At 49.6% G+C, this 20,796-nt stretch overlaps 1 protein-coding gene across 1 annotated transcript in view; it reads right to left on the reverse strand.

The window, feature by feature from the left end:
* The window catches only part of SHROOM3 (shroom family member 3), a 110,631-nt gene that overhangs the window by 23,871 nt on the left and 65,964 nt on the right, over positions 1 to 20,796 (reverse strand). Inside the window, exon 3 of the mRNA XM_062494055.1 lies at positions 1,219 to 1,347. Within this exon, the coding sequence (XP_062350039.1) occupies positions 1,219 to 1,347 (129 nt within the window). The remainder of the gene's footprint in view (positions 1 to 1,218; positions 1,348 to 20,796) is intronic.

The raw sequence follows: 20,796 nt of genomic DNA on the forward strand, positions 1-20,796 counted from the left end.
AAAGGCTGCTGAGCCTCCAACACCCTCCCACAGGCACATTCTTACACATTAAAGCAGCTTCCTGCTCGTAACTAAAGCTCCAGCCTGGGTCAAGCTGAGATGTGCAGACACAGCCTCCAACACTGCCGGAAAAGTGAAGCAAAACATTGGCTCTGCACCCAAAGGCAAATTTACCCAAGTGACACGGTAAACTTTGGAGCTTTCTGTGAAGATCTGCTACTAAACTGATGGGCAAGAAGGATTTACAGGGGGCATATGGTGAATGTTATAGGGAGCTGGTGGATGTAGGGGAGCTTCTCTCCCAAATTCCCTGTGGGTCACGTACCTGGGGAAAGGCAGAGTCCCACTCCTCAGTCAGAGATAAACTTCTCCTCAATAAAATCAGCTTGAGGAGGTATTTCAGCCTCTTAATCTGCTCTATCAGAGGCCAGGCAGGGTCAGCATCCGTGACTGCCTACAGAGGCCAGAAGCTGGAGCACCTCCACTAAGGTCAGGGAGTTTGCTCCAGAGGTGCATCCTTGCTGATAAGATCAGAATGTGGAATTCCCTTCTCAGCTGCTCACTCACAGGCACTGGGCCACATTTTGGCCAGCTCTAGGGAATCAGTGTAGCTTCTTGACTTCAAATAAGTCCAGGTCTGGCCCAAATGCAGTGCTGCATATAAAATCCACTGCTTCAACCTCATGGCACAAATCTCAGGAGACAAAAAAATCTATGAGGTCACCGAGATTACATCTGACTGATGTAAGAGGCTCCTTTGATGCCATCAAAAGCTGTGCCTGAGTAAATGCTGTAGGATTTGGTCCTAAACTGTGTGGCTAAAGGAGGGGAGTCAGGCTCAGCCACAACAACAGCCAATCCAGAGTAGATGACGAAACCGATTTCTGAAGACATGTGATCGTTCAAAAATGCAGACAGGTACTCAGAAGTCATGAATGCAAATTCCCCACTAAAACTCCCAGAAGAAGCCAGGTGATTTTGAAATGCCAGGCACCTGAAGCTGAGAAGTCAGAGAAGACTTACAGCACTTCCTCGGAGATATTTTGGTTCAGCATTTCGGATGACCTTTACCAGCACTGACAAAAGCTTCTGAGGAGAAATTTCAGCACTCCTTCCCCATGAATGCCTCTCAGGCACACTGGCAGCCAAAGCAGTAACAGTTTCTTTCCCACCCTGTCTTTGCAAATGTTTCAGGGACACAGACAAACACGTTCTCACCTGGTCTTCAGCCTTAACTTGACTCCTGCTGCCCACGTGGCTTTGCTGGGCTGGAAGTCAGTGGTCACGCAGTCCCGGCTGAGTGGGCTGGGAGACAGCTCGGTGCATCCCTGTGCTGCATGGGTGTCCCTGCCAAAGGAGAGCAAGGACATGTAAACACCACCACGCAAAACCTCAGCCTTTTCAGCACGCTTCATCAGGGTTTTAGGAAAGAGGGCAACGCACAGACCCGGAGGACGAGGCAGGGGCATCAGGCTCGTTTTTAGAACGTGTCAAGTACATGTCGCAGGAAGCCATGTTTATCCTTGTTCTCTCATCTGGGCAGCGCTTGGCTCTGCCAGTGTCCCTCACGGCTGTTTTGGAGGAGCTGCCGAATCCCACGGCACAAAACTCATTATCCTGCAGTTGCATGTGGGGACACTAAAGCCCCAAGCGTGGAGTTCAGGGGGAACTCCAGTGGGGGATAATGCTTTCCCACATGTAACCACCTTATGAGAGCTCAAGGAATGCTCCGAACACACAAGAGAAAAGCCAAGAGAAAGGGCCACACAGTCAGAGTCCTACCCCCTCTACTGCTATTTCCACAAAGTCAGCAAACACATATTTACCCCGCTCCAAGTCACACAAACACGGTGTAACCATTGCTTCAGCTCCTTCCTTTCCCCTGGAACGCCCTGCTATTCCCACTCACTCCCGTTTTTAGCCCCGAAGCGCAGAAGACATTTGAAATTTCGGCTCGCCCAAGGAAGCCCCAGGCTGAATAAAAGCTCTGCTGAAAAGCCCCCTGCGCCTCTCCCCGGCCCGGGATAAGCTGGAATTGCCTCTTGTTGTGTGCTGAGCCCACATGCCGGCAGCTGGGGCTTTGGATAGCTGAGATGGCTTGGATGCCATTGCGGTGAGAGACCGGCCGTCTTTGTGTCCGGCTGGGTCCTCCCCCGAGCTCCCTCCCCGCGCCCCCACGTGCCAGGCAGGAATGTTAAGCCTCGCTCTGCGGATGAGATACAGCAGGGAAGCGCAGCAGCACTTTCACCTACATTAGGGAAAGCGACTGCTCCGGAACGGCTTTTTTTTTTTTTTTCCTTCCTCGCTCACCCTGCTTATCTTCACCCATTTTTTACCCCAAATCCTGCCTTGGCTGCCTTTTCTTTCCATGTGCCAAGTCCCGTCCTGCTTTGTCTCTGCCAATCGTATCCTCTGAGATGATGTCAAATCTCTGATCAAACTTGAAAGTTTCCCTTCCCTGCTCCCATTCCACCCTCACTGTACACCAGGAGCACAATCTCCTTTTACTGCAAGTGTCAATATCCTTAAATGCTCTAATTCTCTTTGCTCACCAAGCTTACCATGAAAAATTACCAATTTCCAGAGGAGATTTCACTGCAAGACACGGAAAGGACAGAAGGCCAGAGACAGATGAGGATTTAAAAGATTGCATATAAACAATTTATCCATACAATTTTGTGAGCAAAATATATTCACAGCTTCAGCGTTTGGAGGACAGAGGCCTGTGCTTCCCTGCTTGTTTCCTGAAGAGCAGAGTTTGGCTCTGCAGTACTCCTGCAGTGGGGGAAGCTGCTCATTCCTTCTCTCTGGCCAGCTGTCTCTGAGGGAGCCACTAACAATATGTAGGGCTGGAAAATCGCCCCTGTGCCAAGAAAAGAGTCATCAGCTGCCTGAGGAACTGATATAAAGGAGTACTAAGTATCTACAGCTCCCCAAGAACCAGAGCCTAGTGATCTATCAGCACTTAGGTTCTTTTTCCCTTTTTTTTTCTTTTAAAGAAAAAACAGCTTTTGAAGGATGCTGAGAAAGCAAGAGACACCACAGGTTCTAAACTGCTGTGAGCAGAGCTTTCTGAGCGAGTCCCTCAGCAGCTTGGGCGTTCCCCTTCACAGGAGCACCCCGTGCTTGCCAGCATGCACAGCTTTGGGGTTTTACCTCACAAAGACACATTAATTAGTGTCTCCATGGGCTCCGGAGGTGCTGTTGGGGGGAACAAGGAAATGCAACAGTTTTTCCCGACCCTCTTAAAAAACTGTAATTACAGAGCTCTGTGATACGTGGCAGGCTCAGTAAGGCACTGAAAACTAATCAACCACTCCAGAAACAACAACATGAATCAGGCCCAGTGGGGAGCACGAGAGATGAGGATCCTTCCACCTGGGAAGCACACCCACCTCAGGGCCAGAGCACAGCCAGAGGGACAGTCCCCATGCAGGGGTGTCTCCTGTGAGAGCAGGCTGGCAGGGCAGGGAGAGATGCTGAGGCCAGCCAGGGCTGCACACCCCAAACAAGACCCCAAGCCCAGCACCTGTCCTCCCCTTGCAGCCTCCTGCCTCATCTGGCTGCGTATCCCAGAAAATTTCCTATGGCATTTTGAAGTAAGGCAGCTCAGTCTAACAACCAGGAGGGTGTTAACCCCTATAAAGACACTTCTTCCACCATAACATGGAGACGGCCACTCTTGTGCAAAGGTGTTGAGGGCCTACCTTTTCTCTTGGCTGTGCTCACACCTTCTCCTTGGAGTGCACCTTCTCCCAAAGCTCCAGCTGTCCCGGGACAGCTCTTCAGCTCCCTGTGGCAGCACCCTGCCCAATGGGATGCTCTTAAAGCCTGCGGCTGCATTTTATTTTGGGATGCTGCAAAGGGCCTCACAATTCCATAGCTAAAAAGTATCCCTGGCAAGGAGGGGCCTGCAGTTGTTCCTTTTGTTATCATGTTGTTTCTAAAGATCTCAAGTGGGAGACAGGAAACCCAGCACACACAGTCTATTTAAAACTCCTTTACCTCCCACCTGAGGCTGGCAGCTGCCCCTGAAATCTTCCCTTTTCAGCCAAGTTGGTACTTTAATTATGAATTGTTGTTTATACTTGCTGCTTCCACGGTGCCTTTTGTACTTAATACCACACATGTCCATGAGTACTCTCTGCTCAGCTTTTCCCTCATCTAAAAATACAGGCTGCTTGGATTTTTTCCTTGCTGCTTGGTTGACAGTGAAAGAATACAGTGCTAGAGATTGGGGGCTTTTTTCACGGAAAACCTCCCTCAGAAGTTTCAGCGCCCCCTCCAGAAGAAAGGCAGCACCTCCTGACCCCACATCCATCTCTCCCCACAAAGCCAGCACGGCCTTTCCACTGCAGGCATCTGTGATCCTCTCCCTGCTTTTCACCACCTTCCTTGGAGCTCTTCAAGAACACATGGGTGGCCTGATTTTATATTAATCAACTCCCCATAAGACTGGTTTTCCACTAGCTGCCATCTGATGTCTCATGGCCTTCCTGAGCTGCCACAGTCCTTGCAGAACTTGGTTGGTGTTTTAGGGAGATCCTTTGCCTCTGAGCAGGGCTGACTCTGAGCTCCTCTGGCCATTTTATCTGCCTCCTGTGCTGACCTCCCGTTACCTGTGTGCTTGGAACATTTCACAGCACTTATCTTCACCTTTTGGGCTCCTGGCTCTTCCTCCTCACTTTCTTCAGTCCTCCTTATCCTTATTTACAACCTTCACATTCCAACACAGATAGGTTTTCTAAAGCCAGCCGGGACAGAAAGTGTGGGTGGGTGCCTCAGCCCAGCAGCTCTCCTGGCAATTATCTGAGTCTGCAGAGATCATATTCTTAATTAATTAAACTCCATGTTTCATAACAATAGTTCCCTGAGTAATGGCAGCAGCATAAATCACTGCTCTCGCTGAGGAAATGACACAGTGCAAGCTCAGCTGCCTGGCTGTTAATTCCCAGAGAGGAGACAGATTTTGCACAGGGAAGCGGCACAAACCCAGCTTTGTCTGCTCATAGCATTTCTTTTCCAGGAAAACAGCATTACAGCTCTTCTGGCTGCACCACCATCCTGTACTCTTGACTGAGCTGCCTGTAGTTCCAGGGATGAGTCGAGGACATACCTGAGATCAGCCATAAACAGCACCTGGAACTACGTCTAGAAATTATTAACTTCCTAAAAAAAAATTCACAAGAGGTATTTTTTAATAGTTCCACCTCTTGAAGCCATGATCACTGAGTTTAAACCAACACCTGGTTTGCTGCCACAGTAACAGATGACCCGAGTCCCAGAGGATCCAATCCCCAAATGTTAACAGGTTTAGTAATTTTTAGTATCTTGTTACCTCTAAATCCAGTGCTGTTCTAGAAGAGAGGATGGAGATTAAATTCTCGTTTTTAAATCATTTGGGACCAACAGGAGTATTTGCAACCACTGACAGAATTAAGAGCTATCATAGAATCATAGGTGCTCACACAATGATGCTTCTGAAACCCAGATTGAAGCAAGGAACTCTTCTGCCAACTTCTACAGCTATTTGTACGCATTTCCTGATATTCTTCCCTTTGTCTTAAATCAGACAACCCCTCCACTACAGAAACAGCCAACAGCACATCACAGACACAAAAAAACAGAGAAGCAGCAACAAAACCTAGCTGGGCTCTGACAGGCAGGAAGGAGCCTGAGGAGTTAACACTGCTGCTTTATCCTCATGGCACCCCACGTTACACAATGTCACAGGGCAGCCTGAGAGCCCCAGATCAGCCCAGTGACATAAGGAGAGCTGGGCAGCTTCACCTCTGGCTCTCCTCATCCCCCAGGCAAGCTCTCAGCAGCTCAGGAGCCGGAATTACGTCTCCTTGGGAATGCAAACGCCACCTCCACAGCAGGCCCCCATCTCCTGGCAAAGAGCAAACCCTCCTGTCTCCTCCATGCTGTCAGGGAGAGGGATGCAGAGCAGGAGAGAGCACACTCATCCCAGGCACCGACCTTGGCTGTGGCCATCCTGCTTGGCAGATCCTCCCGCTCTGCCTGAAGTGAAAAGACTGGATTGCTTACGTATTTCTTATTTTGTTACCTCCCGTGGCTGGTCCAGAAATAGCCTGTAATCCACAGCTCTGTCACGCTCCCAGAATCTCCTTTAGCTGCACTGGAAGTGCCCCGTGTGTCAGAGCACTAAGGCCCAGGTGCTCTCCTGTTAGCAGCAAGGCCTGCACAGGTTTGTTACTCTGCTCACAGGACCTCCTAGCCACACCAAGAGCCAAGACCAGGTGGAAACATATGGACGAAACAGCTTTTCATGAAAAACAATTATAAATTGCACTGAAATCTCTCACACTAATAATCTGTAAAACTTTTGCCAGAAAAAGTCTCAGTCCTTGGGTGAAACCTCTAGCTTGTGACTTAGGACATTCACCAGAAATGGGACACAGCCAGGTTCAACTGCACAGTTTTAAATTAGGCACACAAGAAATTCAAGTCTGGTCCATGAATCCGGAGCACAACAGGCTCCACCTGTGTAACTCCTGGAAGCACATGTTCATCCTAAGCAGGGCAAGACAGAGTTTGCAATCCCAATAAGGCTTGTTGAGCACATGAATCTTGGGCCTGAATTAGACATTCTTTCCAGAGATCTGCAGCAAGATCCAGGATCTCAAGCAGAAACAATAACACCCGTGTGTAGGATTCAGATGGGTCAGTAAAACTCAGGGGAAAAAGCCAGAACAACCCAAATGCATTCACAGTGTTGCTGGCTCCTGCTTCTAAGAAACAGGACTACTGAATGCACATTTTCTGTACACATCACAGGCACATTTTCTGTACACATCACAGGCACATCCACCCCGGTATCTGGTAAGACAGGATTACTAAAGCTGATCTTTGTGCCATAAGCCAATGCCCAAAAGGCAAAAGAAGAATTTTCCCAGAAACAGTGCAGAGGGATTTGTGCTCTTCTACCTGCACAGGCCATTGCTTGGAGGCAAATTAAAGAAATCACAGGATGGTGAATTTTAGATGGATATATCCCCCATTCAGGCACCCATCACTTTCTGTCTAATGGCTCCTACGTGGAGATTCCGAGCACGCAGAATTTCAGGGCAAAGCAACAGAGGCTGAGAAGTCACCTGGAATTAATCCAGACTCACAGCTTTCCTCCTCGGAGGGCTCTTCACCCAGGCAACTCCTACTTAAACAACCTCAATGAGTGCTGACCTTCAGGTCCACCAAGAAAAAATCTGGAGAATGGAGACCGCGTTTTCGCTGTGCAACGCTGTCTAGTCCTACTTGTCCAGCTCCCCCTTTCCTCTGGGACTGGATGGGTTTTAGTTGACCTGACCCAAATCCCACAATCTGGCCGTGCTGTGTTTGCACAGCCCCACACAAACCAGCTGCTCCGGCGCCGTACCTGTTTGCAAGCAGAGAGCTGAAAGGAGCCCTGGCATTCATTTGGGTTCCTCACTTCATTGGCCAAGGGATCTTTGAGAAAATGAACTCCCTCTTTGTCTGCCAGAGAGCCCTAATCCCCGTTTTGCCCTGGAGGATTACTGGGTACTTAGAAAGGCACTCACATGCACATTTTTGGTTCGTGCCAGCTGCATTTGTGCCCACAATATGCAGCGTTCCCTCTGGTCTTTAGCTTTGACAATAAGCATTCCATTGCACCCAGACCCCGACCCGGAGACTGCCACTGTTTTAAAGGCACCCTAAATCCACGCTTTCTGAATCAGGGGCCTCCCCTGCTTTGCATGAGCAGTTGGCCCTCGGAGGCAGCTGGGCACGCAGCCCCACAGCCCCCAGTCCTTTCTTGTGCTGCCCAGCTGGTGCTGGAGTGCACAGTTCCCTGCACGGCCCTGCCAAAACAACCTGGGTCCTGGCTGGAAGGGAGAACCTGTAGGGCTCAGGCATGAGCTTTTATCCTTAGTGAATTCCTGGCTGTCTGTAATAGTGGTTTACTCTGTCACAGCTTGCCCTTTGTGCCCCAGTACCACCCAGAGAGCTTGATCCCAAAGTGCGCTCCGTGCAGCTCTGGCCCAGATCTTCCTACGACTGTGGCTTAATTCTCTGAAGTTCTAATTTGGGATGAAGTTCAATGGAAGCAAAGGACTCCCAAGCAGCACTGACTTGAGGAGCACCTTGCCTGCTCAGGGGAGATCTCACCTTCTCAGGAGAAGACAACTGAGAAGTGACAACTGTCCTGGTCTGTCAAGAAAGTGGTGTGTGATCCACCCTCACCCCACCTCTACCTGCATGTGAAATGATTTCCTGCACCTTGTGCTCAGAGAGCTTTAACCCTCTCAAAACCAGATCTACCTACTTAGTGTGTCAAGACAGGAGTAAAACCACAGAGAAATGACACTTTAATTCTTTTATATCCCACAGCTAACAGGGCTATCCTATCGACTTGTTCTTGACAATTACTGAGCATCTCCTGATGTTTTTCAGAGATGCCTTTGGGGACACCGCAGGATCAGCCTGGGGAATCAGAGCAACCCCTTTCCTCACAGGCTGTTCAGGACCAGGAAGCTGTGAGGAACAATTCTTCAGACCTGGCCATAAAACACTGGGATCAGCTCTCTCTGTTGTGCATCTGATCTGTTGGGCAGAGGTGCCTGAGACGAAGATAATGTATGGCAGTGCTCAGGTAAGCAGCAGGGTCTTTAACTTGTCCCTGTAAGGGCCATGGCCACCACACACAGGTAAATCATCATTCTGACAGCTTCTGGGGTGTCCTCACACTGAATCATGTGGATGGATCTGAAGTCCTTCTGAGAAATGACAACGTTTAACTTACATTACACACACCAAAGCACAAGCTGCCTCTAAAGGACAAGTGTAAGCAAAACAAAAAATGTGACTGCAGCTCCTACAAAGAAAAGCAGCACAACAAGGAGGAAGGAAAGATCATATTCATATAAGGATTAGTTTCCATGTTAGGATTTGGGAACCAAAATGATTCCACAGGAAAAGCCCACAGGCCCTCCGTGCTGAAATAATAGTTATGTTCACAGCAAGAGATGCAATCAGCAGAAGGCATTTCCCCACAGTTACTCTTTTTACACTCACCCTTCAGAACAGCAATGTTTTCCAGCTACCAAAGGGCCATCCTAGGGGTGGTTGAATGTCAGGAATGTCAGGCAAGGGATGTCCCACGTGGGACCTGGCCACAGGGTGCAGACCTGAGACCTGAAAGGCAAGCCCAGCTTTCACTGTGAAACTTTTCCGCCAGCAGCTTGGAGCTGGGACCAGGCTGCATCTGCTGGTGCAGCTCCTAATATGTTCCATGCAAACCAAACTAGGTCAGTTCAGAACAACAATTTAAATGGTTTAAAGCTAAAGATTAAGGGAGTGCTTACAGGAACTGTTCCAGTGGCAGATGGATGAGGTCTGGCACTATGAGCAAGTGGGGCATTAATCTCTTCTGCCAGCACAGCTGGATCTCTTCCTCCCCTGTACTGGTGACACCTAGCACTTTAAGGAACACACCCTGAAATTTTAGCCCAGCAGCTCTCCTATGGAAATACGGATGTTACCAAAGTGCTGCAACAGTGGCTCAGCTGCTTTTTGAAAACTGGTCTCAGTGATGTGTACTACTGGAGTGACAACATGAGCATCTCTTCAGCGGGGGCAAAAGAAAGCCTCATACTCACATTTGTCACAGGCACAGCAGACACTCAGCACCAAGAAGCCAAGTCTGCAGCAGCTGAGCTGTTTCTCAGCTCTCTCTAACCTGATTATCTGCAGTGTTTCCTGGTATTCCAGATTTTAATTGCAGTTACTTGATGGGTGGAGTGTACAGGTCTAAATCACCTTTCAAAGTGTAGCAATGCCTAATCCTCAGAATATGAGCTACTCCTTATGAGCTGCTTCTCCATCTCACATGCCAACCTCTTCCTGGACAAATTCCTGAACACCTTACTCAACACAGCATTCCATTTACTTCCTGGGGATTTCAGCAGGAGATTTGCCCAAGCAAGAAGTGATGACAGATTGAGGAAGGAGATGAGGACTTGGCCAGCTCAGCGAGAGAGCCCAAAGCAAGTGACAGAAATGCTGGCTGCTAAGCTAATAAATATCTGTTTGTCACTCCAAATATTTTTAGCATCTCCCAGTCTGGCAGAGGCGAGCTTGGAAAAGGATGAGGGCTGCAACCGAGACAAGGAATGTGAGATGAAGGAGGCCCCTCTCACCTGGTCCTATGCCTCAGTTCATCCCCACTGTTCTCACACAACCCCCTGCAAAGGGGCTACTGGCCTTCCTGACTCCAGTTGCCCCCAGCCATTTTAGCAGCATTGGGAGTCATCTGCCATCCCTCTGCTGAGGAGATACCACGAGCATCTGTCCTGTACATGGCCCTGTGTGCAGGACCTCTTCCATGTGCCCTGCCAGCAGAAAAACTCTTCCCCATCAGCCTGTCTACTGTGTTTTGGTATGATGATCCTGAGTCTAGATCCAAATCATTGCTTCGGCTTGAAGCAAGATCCGAGGCTGGGCATTGGGATGTTCTCTGCAGGCGCTGTGGAGCTGGTTTAGCACCTGCAGAGGCTGTGGGAATCTCACCTGGATGAGATTGTGGCTTCCCCAGTGATGCTGCCCTCCAGTACCTCTGAGGTGAAGCACTCCCAGGAAGAGTGGAGAGAAATTCCACTACAGCTTAGCATATGGCTTTGACTTCCAGGGGAAAGTCTCGGATCCTCCTGGGTTTCCAGAAACATGAAGATGCTGCTCTGTAGATGCAAAACCTTTCACAGCTCTTGGGAAACCCAGGAAATCCCACTTAGCCTAAATGCCTATCAGCTTTTAATTGGACTTTCCTCGTTTCAGACCTATCTTAAAAATGCACCCCAAACACTTGGGAAAAGCATGAGCTGCATTTCCTTGGAGTGGCCACCCCCAAGCACAGTAAGGGAGAGGAGAGGAGAGGGAGAGGGAGAGGGAGCGGGAGAGGAGGAGGAGGAGGAGGAGGAGAGGAGAGAGGAGAGGAGCACTCACAGCATGGCCAAGTGGCAGTCTGACCTGAGGCCTTCACAGCAGTTAGAGGTTAACAAGACACCGAAAACTCTTCTTCCCAGCAAAAACAGCAGCATCCTCTCAAAGGAAGCCACACCTTCGCTAGGGACATGTAGTGATTCGGAGTCACAGCCTGGAAATCTCTGCATATCAACAGGAAAAAGGGGAGCAACACATATCCCCACTCCCAGCCTCTCTTCATATGCAGCACAAGCTGTGAACATAGTCATTACCAACATCCCTCCCAAAATGGAACCTTGGCAGAGCCAGTCCCAAACACAAATTCAGTCACAAGTGCCAAACTCTTCGGAGAGAAAGCAGCAAACCCAAGGCCTATTAAGCAGCCATCAGTGTCAATATTTACTCCTCACAAATCAGGGACAAGTGGCCTAATAAACAGTGTCAGGCTGAGCCTGGTGAGATGGAATAGGAAGGGAACAGACAGGCTTGAGGAAAGGATGTGACATTAATCAGTATCACCCCTGCAAACCTTTGACAGAAACAAGGTAGCAAACTCAGTAGCCACTTAGAAACTAAGCTCCCTTTTTGCTTCAACAGTGATAGCCCCCCGTTTCCAGCCTGGAGGTTTGGCATCCTTCACAACAGAGCCACTGGGCCCCATAAAACCTTTCCTTTTCAATCCACCTCTCAACACACACCTCTCTGGCCTGGCTTAACTGCTGCCTCCCCAACACAGAGCAGATCCCTCCAGAGGTCTGGCCTGCAGGGAATTAAGCACTCTGGCCAGGGGTGAGTGGGCTCCTAGGCAAACAATGCCTGCACAGGAAGACAAACAAATCATACCACGGTTTCACAAGGCAAACTCCTTGGCTGCCAGAGTCACTTCAAATATCCCAGCTTCTCCTTCTCCCTGTGGATAATTTCTGCTCCTGGGGGGTGGTATAGGCCATTTACTTCTCCCTAGCTTGGATGGGAGCACGCAGTATTGGACAAACACACTCCAGGCTTCGTATTTCCATCAGGGCTGCAGCTGAGTTTTCAGAGCTATGCCTCACTATAGCACATATTTGCTCCCATCTACCCAGGGAAATTTAAGCTGCCACAGCATGATGAGGATGCAGCCATCGTGCACGGGGGCCCTGTCCCCACTATAACTGTACTGGCCACCAGTTATCATCACGTCCTTTGCTTAAATTAGGCTGAAATGGAGTCTGTCTCCAGCCTGGAGCCCATTTGTAAGTGCAAAGGAATCTGTGCCCTCTGCAGCGCATGAGATGGGATCAGGTCCCTGCTGGAGAGCACTTGGCCTGGCTATTTTTATTGTCTCCCTGAATGCTTTTCTTCAACACCGTTTTGAGTTGCTGGAAGAATAGTAAAGATTAGATTTTTTTTTTTACATAACAGACACGCTGATAATCCATAGGAACCGTGTCCTTTTAACTTTTGGATGCTACTCAAGTCTCTGCCCTTGTTGTCAGGATGCTGAAGGCATTTTGAAGGCACAACATGATGAAATCTAATCAGGGTGAAGTGGGCTGGTTTCATTTCCATCAAATTCCTCTTTTAAAGGCATAAATTTACTCTTCTGATCCCAACCTCTAAAACTGAGCCAATACAGCAGTTACTGCTACATCAAAAACCCACCCAATCCCCCTCCCTCATGAGCAACTGATGACTGAAATTCCCCATGCTTCTTTAAACCCAAGGACATTGCCACTAACTTGAGCCCTGGTGCAACTTGAATGCCAGGGATTAGGGAAGTGGCTCTCATCTGAGCAGAGGCAAGCATGCAGCAGTGCAGCACATCAAAGTTTTCACTCCAGTTTAACTTGGGAACAACCTCCTAAACCACGGTTTCAAACACACGGGTTTTCTTTTCCACTGACTTGAACACCCTAGCAGTGTGCACCTTGAGATACAGAGCAGTGTCTCTACAGCCTGATCCTGCTGACCAGGAGCCATTCTCTACTCCACACCCATTAAAGTCCAGCAGCTTGCTAGCGCCAGCCACAGTCACTCTGGGCCTCAACAAATGTTAGCCAAGTGGGAATCACACAGGGCATTATAAAACACCCTGTCTGATGTCATATCCTCCTGATTTATTTACTTACACTGCTGCTGGAGTGAAGAAGCCAGGGGATGGGATGGACCAGGCCCCACCATGCCAGCTGCTCTGCAAACATCAAGTGAAGGATGGTTGCTCACCCAGGGGGCTGACCATTAAAGCAGGGTCCACCCTAACTAAACAAATGCAGGAAGGATGTTTTCCCCATCACTGCTCTTCCCTCTGCAGCCTTCCCAAGTCCATCTGCTCACCAATGCCAGCTGCATCCTCCTGCTACAGACCAGCTTTTCTCCCACTGCTGACAGGAGCTAGGATACTCTACAGAGGGAGAAGGGCTCTACATCACCCTGCTTTTATTGTCATAAAAAAATCTGTCCAGGCCTGGGGAAAACAGGGGCATTTGTGGAGGCCCCTGGCTGCTGCAGGACCACAGCTTGCCTGTCTCCCAGAGGCAGGGCTCCCACATGCTACCGCAGCAGCCCTCTCTGCAGAGCAACGCCAAGTAGGCTGCAGCTGTTCTTTTATATCCTTATTGCCTTTTGAGCAATGTTTTATAGTTAAACTTCTGGCCTGCTGACCTCTGGAAGATAAGCCTCTGTGATTATTAAATGAACTTTCCCTTAAAATTTACAGTAATCCTGATTTCAGTCGAACTGAACTTCCCCTTCGATTAAAGAACCAGAGGTGCCAAGCACCATTTAATGTGGGCCAACAAGCTCTCAATCCTCTAAATCCCCATATAATGGATGTGCACAGCACCCCTCCCTCTCCCACTTGTAGGCTGGCCTGGACTTCACCTCTCTCAGTCAAAGGAGTTTTAGGGCATTGATTTTTCCCTACTGTTGTTTCTGCTGGTGTTGAGGAAAATCTGGACAAGCACCTTGCAGGAGCAGAGTCAGCCCCCCACGGCTGAGCAAACACAGCCAGCTGCTGAGTTTCACCCCTCTGCTGACAGGGTTGAAGACGGCTCAGGCTATAGGATGAGAAATGAACGTGTTTCAGTGGGTGCTGCTGGTGGCACCTAAAGCAAACTAAATTTTAGGCTGGATTTTTTTAGGCAGAACAACATACAGAGATCAGAATTTAAAAAGCATTACAGCAGGGAATGAGAAAAGCAGACCTTTGGACCTCGTGGGCGAAGAAGCAGGGGAGAAAGTTGGAGTGAAGGCAAATGAGGTCTGTTCCTCATTCCTCCCAAATTTATAAAGGAAAATGCTGGCTAATAGTGTTAAGTTTGAATATAATTCTCTTCTTAGCCACTTAAAGGAGTCTGTGGGTCAACTGCCAACCGGAAGATAAAACTTCTCAGCTTCTGTCCCAGTATCTCGTTGCAAGGCGCCTGCCAGCCGAACTCCGTGCAGGAACACTACACTGCTTACTAAAACATGTAACGCGGCGAGAGCGCACGCGAAACTTCCCGCTGCTCTGATGTCCGGCAATTGCATCCAGAGACAGAGCAGTAAAGGACCCACAAGCCCCGCTGGGACAGAGGATGATACAGCTCCAGACGGGTCCGGGCAATCACAGCACAACGACGGCGTTTAACTCCCGCCTGGGAACCCCTCCGAGGAAGGAGATTCACGTACGGACAGGGGAAAGAGCCGCACGACGGGGTCTCATCCCGCACCACTTCCCTCCCCGACTGCTTCTTCCCAGCACCCAGAGGCCCCGAAGGCACCGAACAAGAAAACAGCAGCTGGAAGGGAAGGGGGCGGGCGCCCTTCTCCGGGAAACTCCGCCGGAGTCGGCCGGGCTGCGGGGCCGCCGTCTTTTGTTATCCCGCGCTGCCCGGCCTTCGGAGCAGGAGCGCGCCCGCCCCGCATCCCAGGCAGCTCCATCGCACCGGGTCTCGTCCGCCGCGCCGCCTCCAGCACCCCGATGCGCTGCCCGCGCATCCCTCGCTCCCGCGCATCCCCGCTCCTCCCGCAGCGCCCGCACTCACCGTGCCCCGGGGCGCGGACGGCTCCGCGCTCGCAGTCGCGCCGGGCGAGGGCGCCGGAGCCCGGCGGCGCCTCCGGCCGCCCCCGGCAGGTGCCGCGGCGGGCACCCGCCCCCGGCACCGCCCCGCACCGGGACAGCCCCCCCGGCACGGCGCCCGCGGCCCGGAGCCCCCGGCGAGCTCTCCCGTCCCGCCACAGCCCGGCCGCCGCATCTCCATCCCCGCAGCACCAGCGCCAGCTCCGCCTGAGCTCCCGGCCGGGCGCACGGCTCGGAGAACCGGGCTCCCTCCAAAGCCCCGCCGTTCTTCCCCTGTCCCTGCAAAAGCCCAGTCGCACCTTCTCATAAATCAGAGGAGGTTGCGGGTGCTTCCGATTGCCCGCTGATGTCCCGCCTCGGGAACGAGTGGCACGGGCCGCAGCAAAGCCGCGCTCCTGCCGGGACGGATTTAACAGCGTCTGCTGGCACCTGCTAGGTTCGTTTCATGCAGGACATTTAACCAGCAAATGAGCCATATGAAATTAATTTTGAAACTACATGAACTCTTGTGTCTCACAAAGGAAGATGTCAGGCAGAGCCAAGATAAATAAATCCTTTCCATTTCTCGTAGTGTTGTGAAAAACTAAAAACCCTTGACTCCGCACAATGATTTGTGTCACGCACGGGAAGGTGTTCAAGTTTCAAACAAGAGTTTGTACTTCTAATGCCCTGCTTTGGGCTGGCATGCAACAAGCACGGTGCTCTCACAGAGCCAAGCTGGTTTGTGCCTGGGGAATTAAAGCCTTCCTGGGTAAAGACTGCAGGATTTAATTTTCCTGTTCCCAGTGGTGACAGATTTTGCAGGAGAAATGAAATCGGTCTCTGCTTTCCTGCCCCTTGCCATCTTTCTTCCTGCCCTTTTGATTCCAAACACCTGCCTCTACCTTGCTGCTCTGTACCCTCCTTTAAGCCTCCTGTTTTTTTCTCAGGTAGCTGTTTCCTCTCAAGTGGTGTCTCCATGTTCACCCCTGTTTTTTGGATTTGCACGTGGATGCAAATACAGTGCCTGCTCCTTTAACAACCCCTGAACTCAAACTCCTGTGCAAGCTGCTGGCAGCACCAGAGAGCCATGTGGAACAAAGATGGCAAGTGGAGGAATGTGAAGGAAAGAAAACACCTTTTGAACACAAAGAGGTGAACTGAAGAAGATGCTGGAAAAGTTGCTCTTTGCAAAGTGAGTATCTGGCCCATAATGGATCTTTTATCCAGGAACATTCAAACATCACTCAAAAATATCCCTATTTTATATAGAAAAAGAGTGATATTTTATAGAGTGAGGGAAAGGGATGGGATCTTCATCTGAGCAGGAAAGAATCCCACTCCCCACATGCTCTTCACAAGAGGCACTGGCCTCCCTGAAGCCATTTGTTCACCCACTGTTAAGCTATCACGTCATGCTACATAGATAATTTTACTCTGTTTACATGTAGCTTTATTCTGACTTCACTTAAAATGGTTCCTGTTGGTTTCATTTGAACCAGAATATTGAACAGGTGCATCTGTATCAGGTGAAATTATGCTCAGCCACTGCTACTTTTCATGTTGATGTCTCTCTCCTTACCTGCACACTCATAACCAGCAGCTGAAATGTTTAATACTTCATCAGCTGCAGGAATCATAGTGATAAACCAGTGTGGGAGATGCAGAAAAAACACCTGAGGTGAGATTACAAAGGCAGTGAGCATTTCTTCTGAGTCCTAATGATGGAGCTCATCATGAGGTGGCACCTGTCCCAGCAGATTAAGGGCCATTTCTGCATATTTTTTTCACTTGTGCTTCCTAGGGAGAATATTTGGTGTGTATAAAACCTGGGGTGCTGTCACACACCTGGCTTTGAGTTCTCAGCTGGATTTCCACCCGGGACAACAACAGACCCCTCCCGTGCACGTGCCTACAGGGATGCGTCACCAGGACGGGTTAATAATTTCAACGGATCTAGATCCCTGTCTTGTGACACAAAGGGCAGGTTTGGGAAGCAGGATTAAATAGCCTGGTAATAAGGATGACTCAGGTGGTGCTGCCTTCCTGTCCCCTTTCAAAAAGGCAAGAGGTCCTTTCTGATCCAAGCCGAGCACACCCATCACCCAGCCCAAGAGCCGATGTGTGTACCACCAGCCAGGGTGACCCTGCTGCCAGCAGAGCTCCTCTGTGCAGGTGTCACCCACTGGAGGCATGGCTTTTGCTGTCATCTCTCCCAAAGGCATGATTTCTGCCCTCCCTGACTGGAAGGCTACATAGAACGCCGTATATTCCCACACTGCACGTGCAGTGTGTGTCACCTGCTCAGGATCATTCCATTAGGAGCCAGAAGGACCCATGATAATTTGCTCCATGAAATGACTCCAGATGTTTTTATTGATATTTTAAACACTTTAAGTGTACTTTGCATCTTGGCCAGCCATTTGGCAAGATACTGAGTGGCAAACAGGGCCACAGATGTTACCAGGCAATGAAACAAAGTCCGGGTTTGGGATGTGATCGTAAGAAGCCATGAACGCTTGTCCTTCTGTGATAAAAACAATAACAAAAACATTACCACCAGTAGCATAAACCTGAGGCTCCCCATAACCTTGGGCTATTTACTGAAGCACGATAGCACTTAGGATAGCACAGTGACTCACCCTGAGGCAGATGGATGACAAGCAACTAATCCAAGTGGGAATTTACTGGGAGGGATCACAATAAGCACATACTGCTGACAAAACGAAACCTTCCGCACAACTTGCATCCCTGCTGCCCTGGAGCAGCCAGCACAGCTGCAGGGAGCCCTGCCTGATGGCACTCACATCTCGGAGGTGCCCAGAGACCTGGCTGGAATGCCTCATTGCCCACTGCATAGATAACCCATCCCAGTCACACCTTGGCCTTTGGGCAATTCCCTCCTGCTCCTGCTTCAGTGGAAAACTGTTTGTTCCCTGTTCAGGTGGAGCAGCCCCAGATGGCATGTCCTGTATGGGACAGCACAGCTCAGCTCCCATTGAACTACCTCCACAACATTTCCCAGCAGGACCAGCCTACATGCCCTTCAGTGCTTATTCTGAAGGAAAAGCCCTTCCATACAAAAAGAAAAAAAAAAGAATGAATGTCTGTAACTAAGCAGGATTTCTCTACCGGCTGACTCTGGTGACATCAGTATCAAATATCATATCCTGCATGGGCTGAGAGCCAGGGGGAGGACTCAGGGCTTTTTAATTTTTTTTTTCCAGGATTTTGGTTTCTTACTTGGTGTTTGCTTCCGATGGCAGTTTAATGGTATTTCAGCTCAGGAGCAGAGGTCATGTAATCTCCCTCAACAATCACGGGTCGTTTGAAGTGTTCCTCTGTCCTGCTGCTGTTCTCACTGCTTTGGAAACGCCTGTCCTTGGACTTACGGAAAACCTGAAGAAATCAGAGCTGGACCCTGCAGTGCCCAGATGGGTTCCTGACCTGTGTCTCCCATTGCAGCAAGTTGCACTGGAAGCAAGAGTGAATTACAGCAGAGACAGATAGCAGTTGGTGTCTGGAAGGTCCAGTGAAGGCCTTGTCCATCTCCCTGCCCTTTCCCACCTGGATCAAAAGCATGCAGGCACTTTCACTACAGCTCCCACGTCACAGCAAACAGGCAGTGTACACATTGCTGCCATCAGCTCCAGAGCCTGCCAGCTGGGCTGGAACAGGGACAGAGAGCCTAAAAACGCCGTGTACACACCAATGTACATTGCCTTCATTTGGGCATTGCCTTTGTTTACCTTTGGGAGTAGATGAAGACGCCCTAGGACGATGCACATCCACATCCCATCCCTTCCCAGAGATGACAGGACTATCTCTGCTATGGGGAGCCAAAGGACTCAGGCATTCACCCAGGAGTCATTTATCTTTTTTTTTTTTTAATAGGCACCACAAAACCCCCCTCCAGTGTTCTTGTTCTCCACCCCCCTGGCTCCCTGGCACCTGGATGCCTGATACTGCCATGCCCAGTGAAAAGGCTGCTCCCGGGGACATGGGATAACCAAGGAAGCTCTCCTCTTCCTGTTTAAATGAAGCTGTTAGAGGAGGGAGCACACCATGCCTGCAGTGATGGCTCTGAAGAGTGGCCCTGAATCCCTGTGCTCTCCCTCATCCCACACATCCCTCTTTTCCCAGCCTCTTGTTTCTGGTAACATGAGCTGCTGGACACAAGGCTGGGATATGGCTGGTCCACAGAGATGGAGGAAAGCTCTTATTTGGAGGATGAAAAGACAACGTGAAACAGCCCCAAAAGGAGCTGTCCTGTGGCTGTTCCTCATGCCCTGGGCTTTCTGGGCACTGCAGATGCCAGGCTGCAGCACAGTAGGGCCCATCCTGCATTTGCTCAGGCAACTGGTGTGAAATGTGAGACCCTCCTCACGTCTGCTGGGGGAGGAAGGGAAGGCGTGGGATGGACAGAGGAAATTGGGTTTTGAGATAAACCATGGGCTGCAGTGGAGAAGGATGATTTCCTTTGAGGAGTGTTTGCAGTGCTGACCTACCCACAGACCATGAAGAGTGAGAGCAGAGGGGCTGGAGCCGGGGCCATCAATCAAGGGGGAGCAGAACTCCCAGAGAGGCTCTGGTTTTCCAAAACGTGCCCAGTCGCCTTTTGGTTTTGAAAACTTGAACCGTGAGCTGTTCAGAGCCAGGACTCTTTGAATCCAAGCCTGTAAAGCTGGGAGAAGTTGAGAGAAACTCCCTGTCTTGGCTCATCTCCAAGTCAAATTAACTCCTGGAAGGTGAGGAGGTGTTAAGATAAATATCAAATCGCTCTCTAATGGGTCAAGGCCATTTTTTCCAGTGAACAAAAAGGATTTTTGGTTGGATCTCTCTTACACTACATATCTCAGACTGAACTTAAGATAGCCATGAAAAAAATTCAGATTAAGGAAGTCCAAATCCTGCATCAATGAGTAAAACCCATTATTAAATTTCCTCATGAAGACTTCACCCAAATAAACCCCATGAAAAATCAGTTTAACATTGAACTGTGTCTGGATGCAAGAGGTTGCTACAGAAGTTCACTGTTATATTATGAGGAAATTCTAAGGGGAATTTGTAAAGAAATCACACATTCACATGTGGTGACTCGGGGAAGTTAATTCTTAATGTTTTTATTCAACTATCCTGTCCTCTGCACTGAAACTTTCTAGACTATGCCCCTAAGTTTGTCCTTCGTTCTTGTTACCACAGTCACTGTGAGCGCCCCTCACCCTGTGCGTGGAGATATCCCTAAGGGAGAAATACATCCTGATGATAGCATAAAGAGGAAACAGTAGAAGGCTTCTTAAACATTCCAAGGAGAGGAAAAGTACAGAAAATAGGTGTGAATCCACTTTTCCTCCAATATCCCCAAGAGCTGAAAAGAAGGCAGAGAGAACAGCAGTTTCCTCTGGCAGTGAAAAAAAACCCTCTTTCCTTCTGAGCTACTGACAAAAAGATTTAGGGAAAAGAAGAAAAAAGGACATTTGTACTGCAAAGAAAAAAGGGAGCAGGCTTTGAAGACCTAATTAACAGACTGCGCCAAGTCACTTCAGTTAAGCAGCATCACAAAAGTCTGACAGAGATCCATGGGACCACAACAACCTGCCCAAGAGAACAAGACACTGTAAACAAAACCAGACACTCCAAAAACCCACCCCCCTCCAAATCCAGGGGGCTGAAAAGGGGAGGAGGCTGCAGCTGAGGGCCTGTTTTCCTGCTCACTAATAAATTTAGTTTACAGAACCTTTTGTGAGTCCTTTTTAAAGTTGTTTGTTGATTAAAGCGGCAAGCAACAAACTTAGCCTTAATTTATGCTTCTT

The sequence above is a fragment of the Cinclus cinclus genome, chromosome 5, assembly GCF_963662255.1.
Source record: "Cinclus cinclus chromosome 5, bCinCin1.1, whole genome shotgun sequence".
Lineage (NCBI taxonomy): Eukaryota > Metazoa > Chordata > Aves > Passeriformes > Cinclidae > Cinclus > Cinclus cinclus.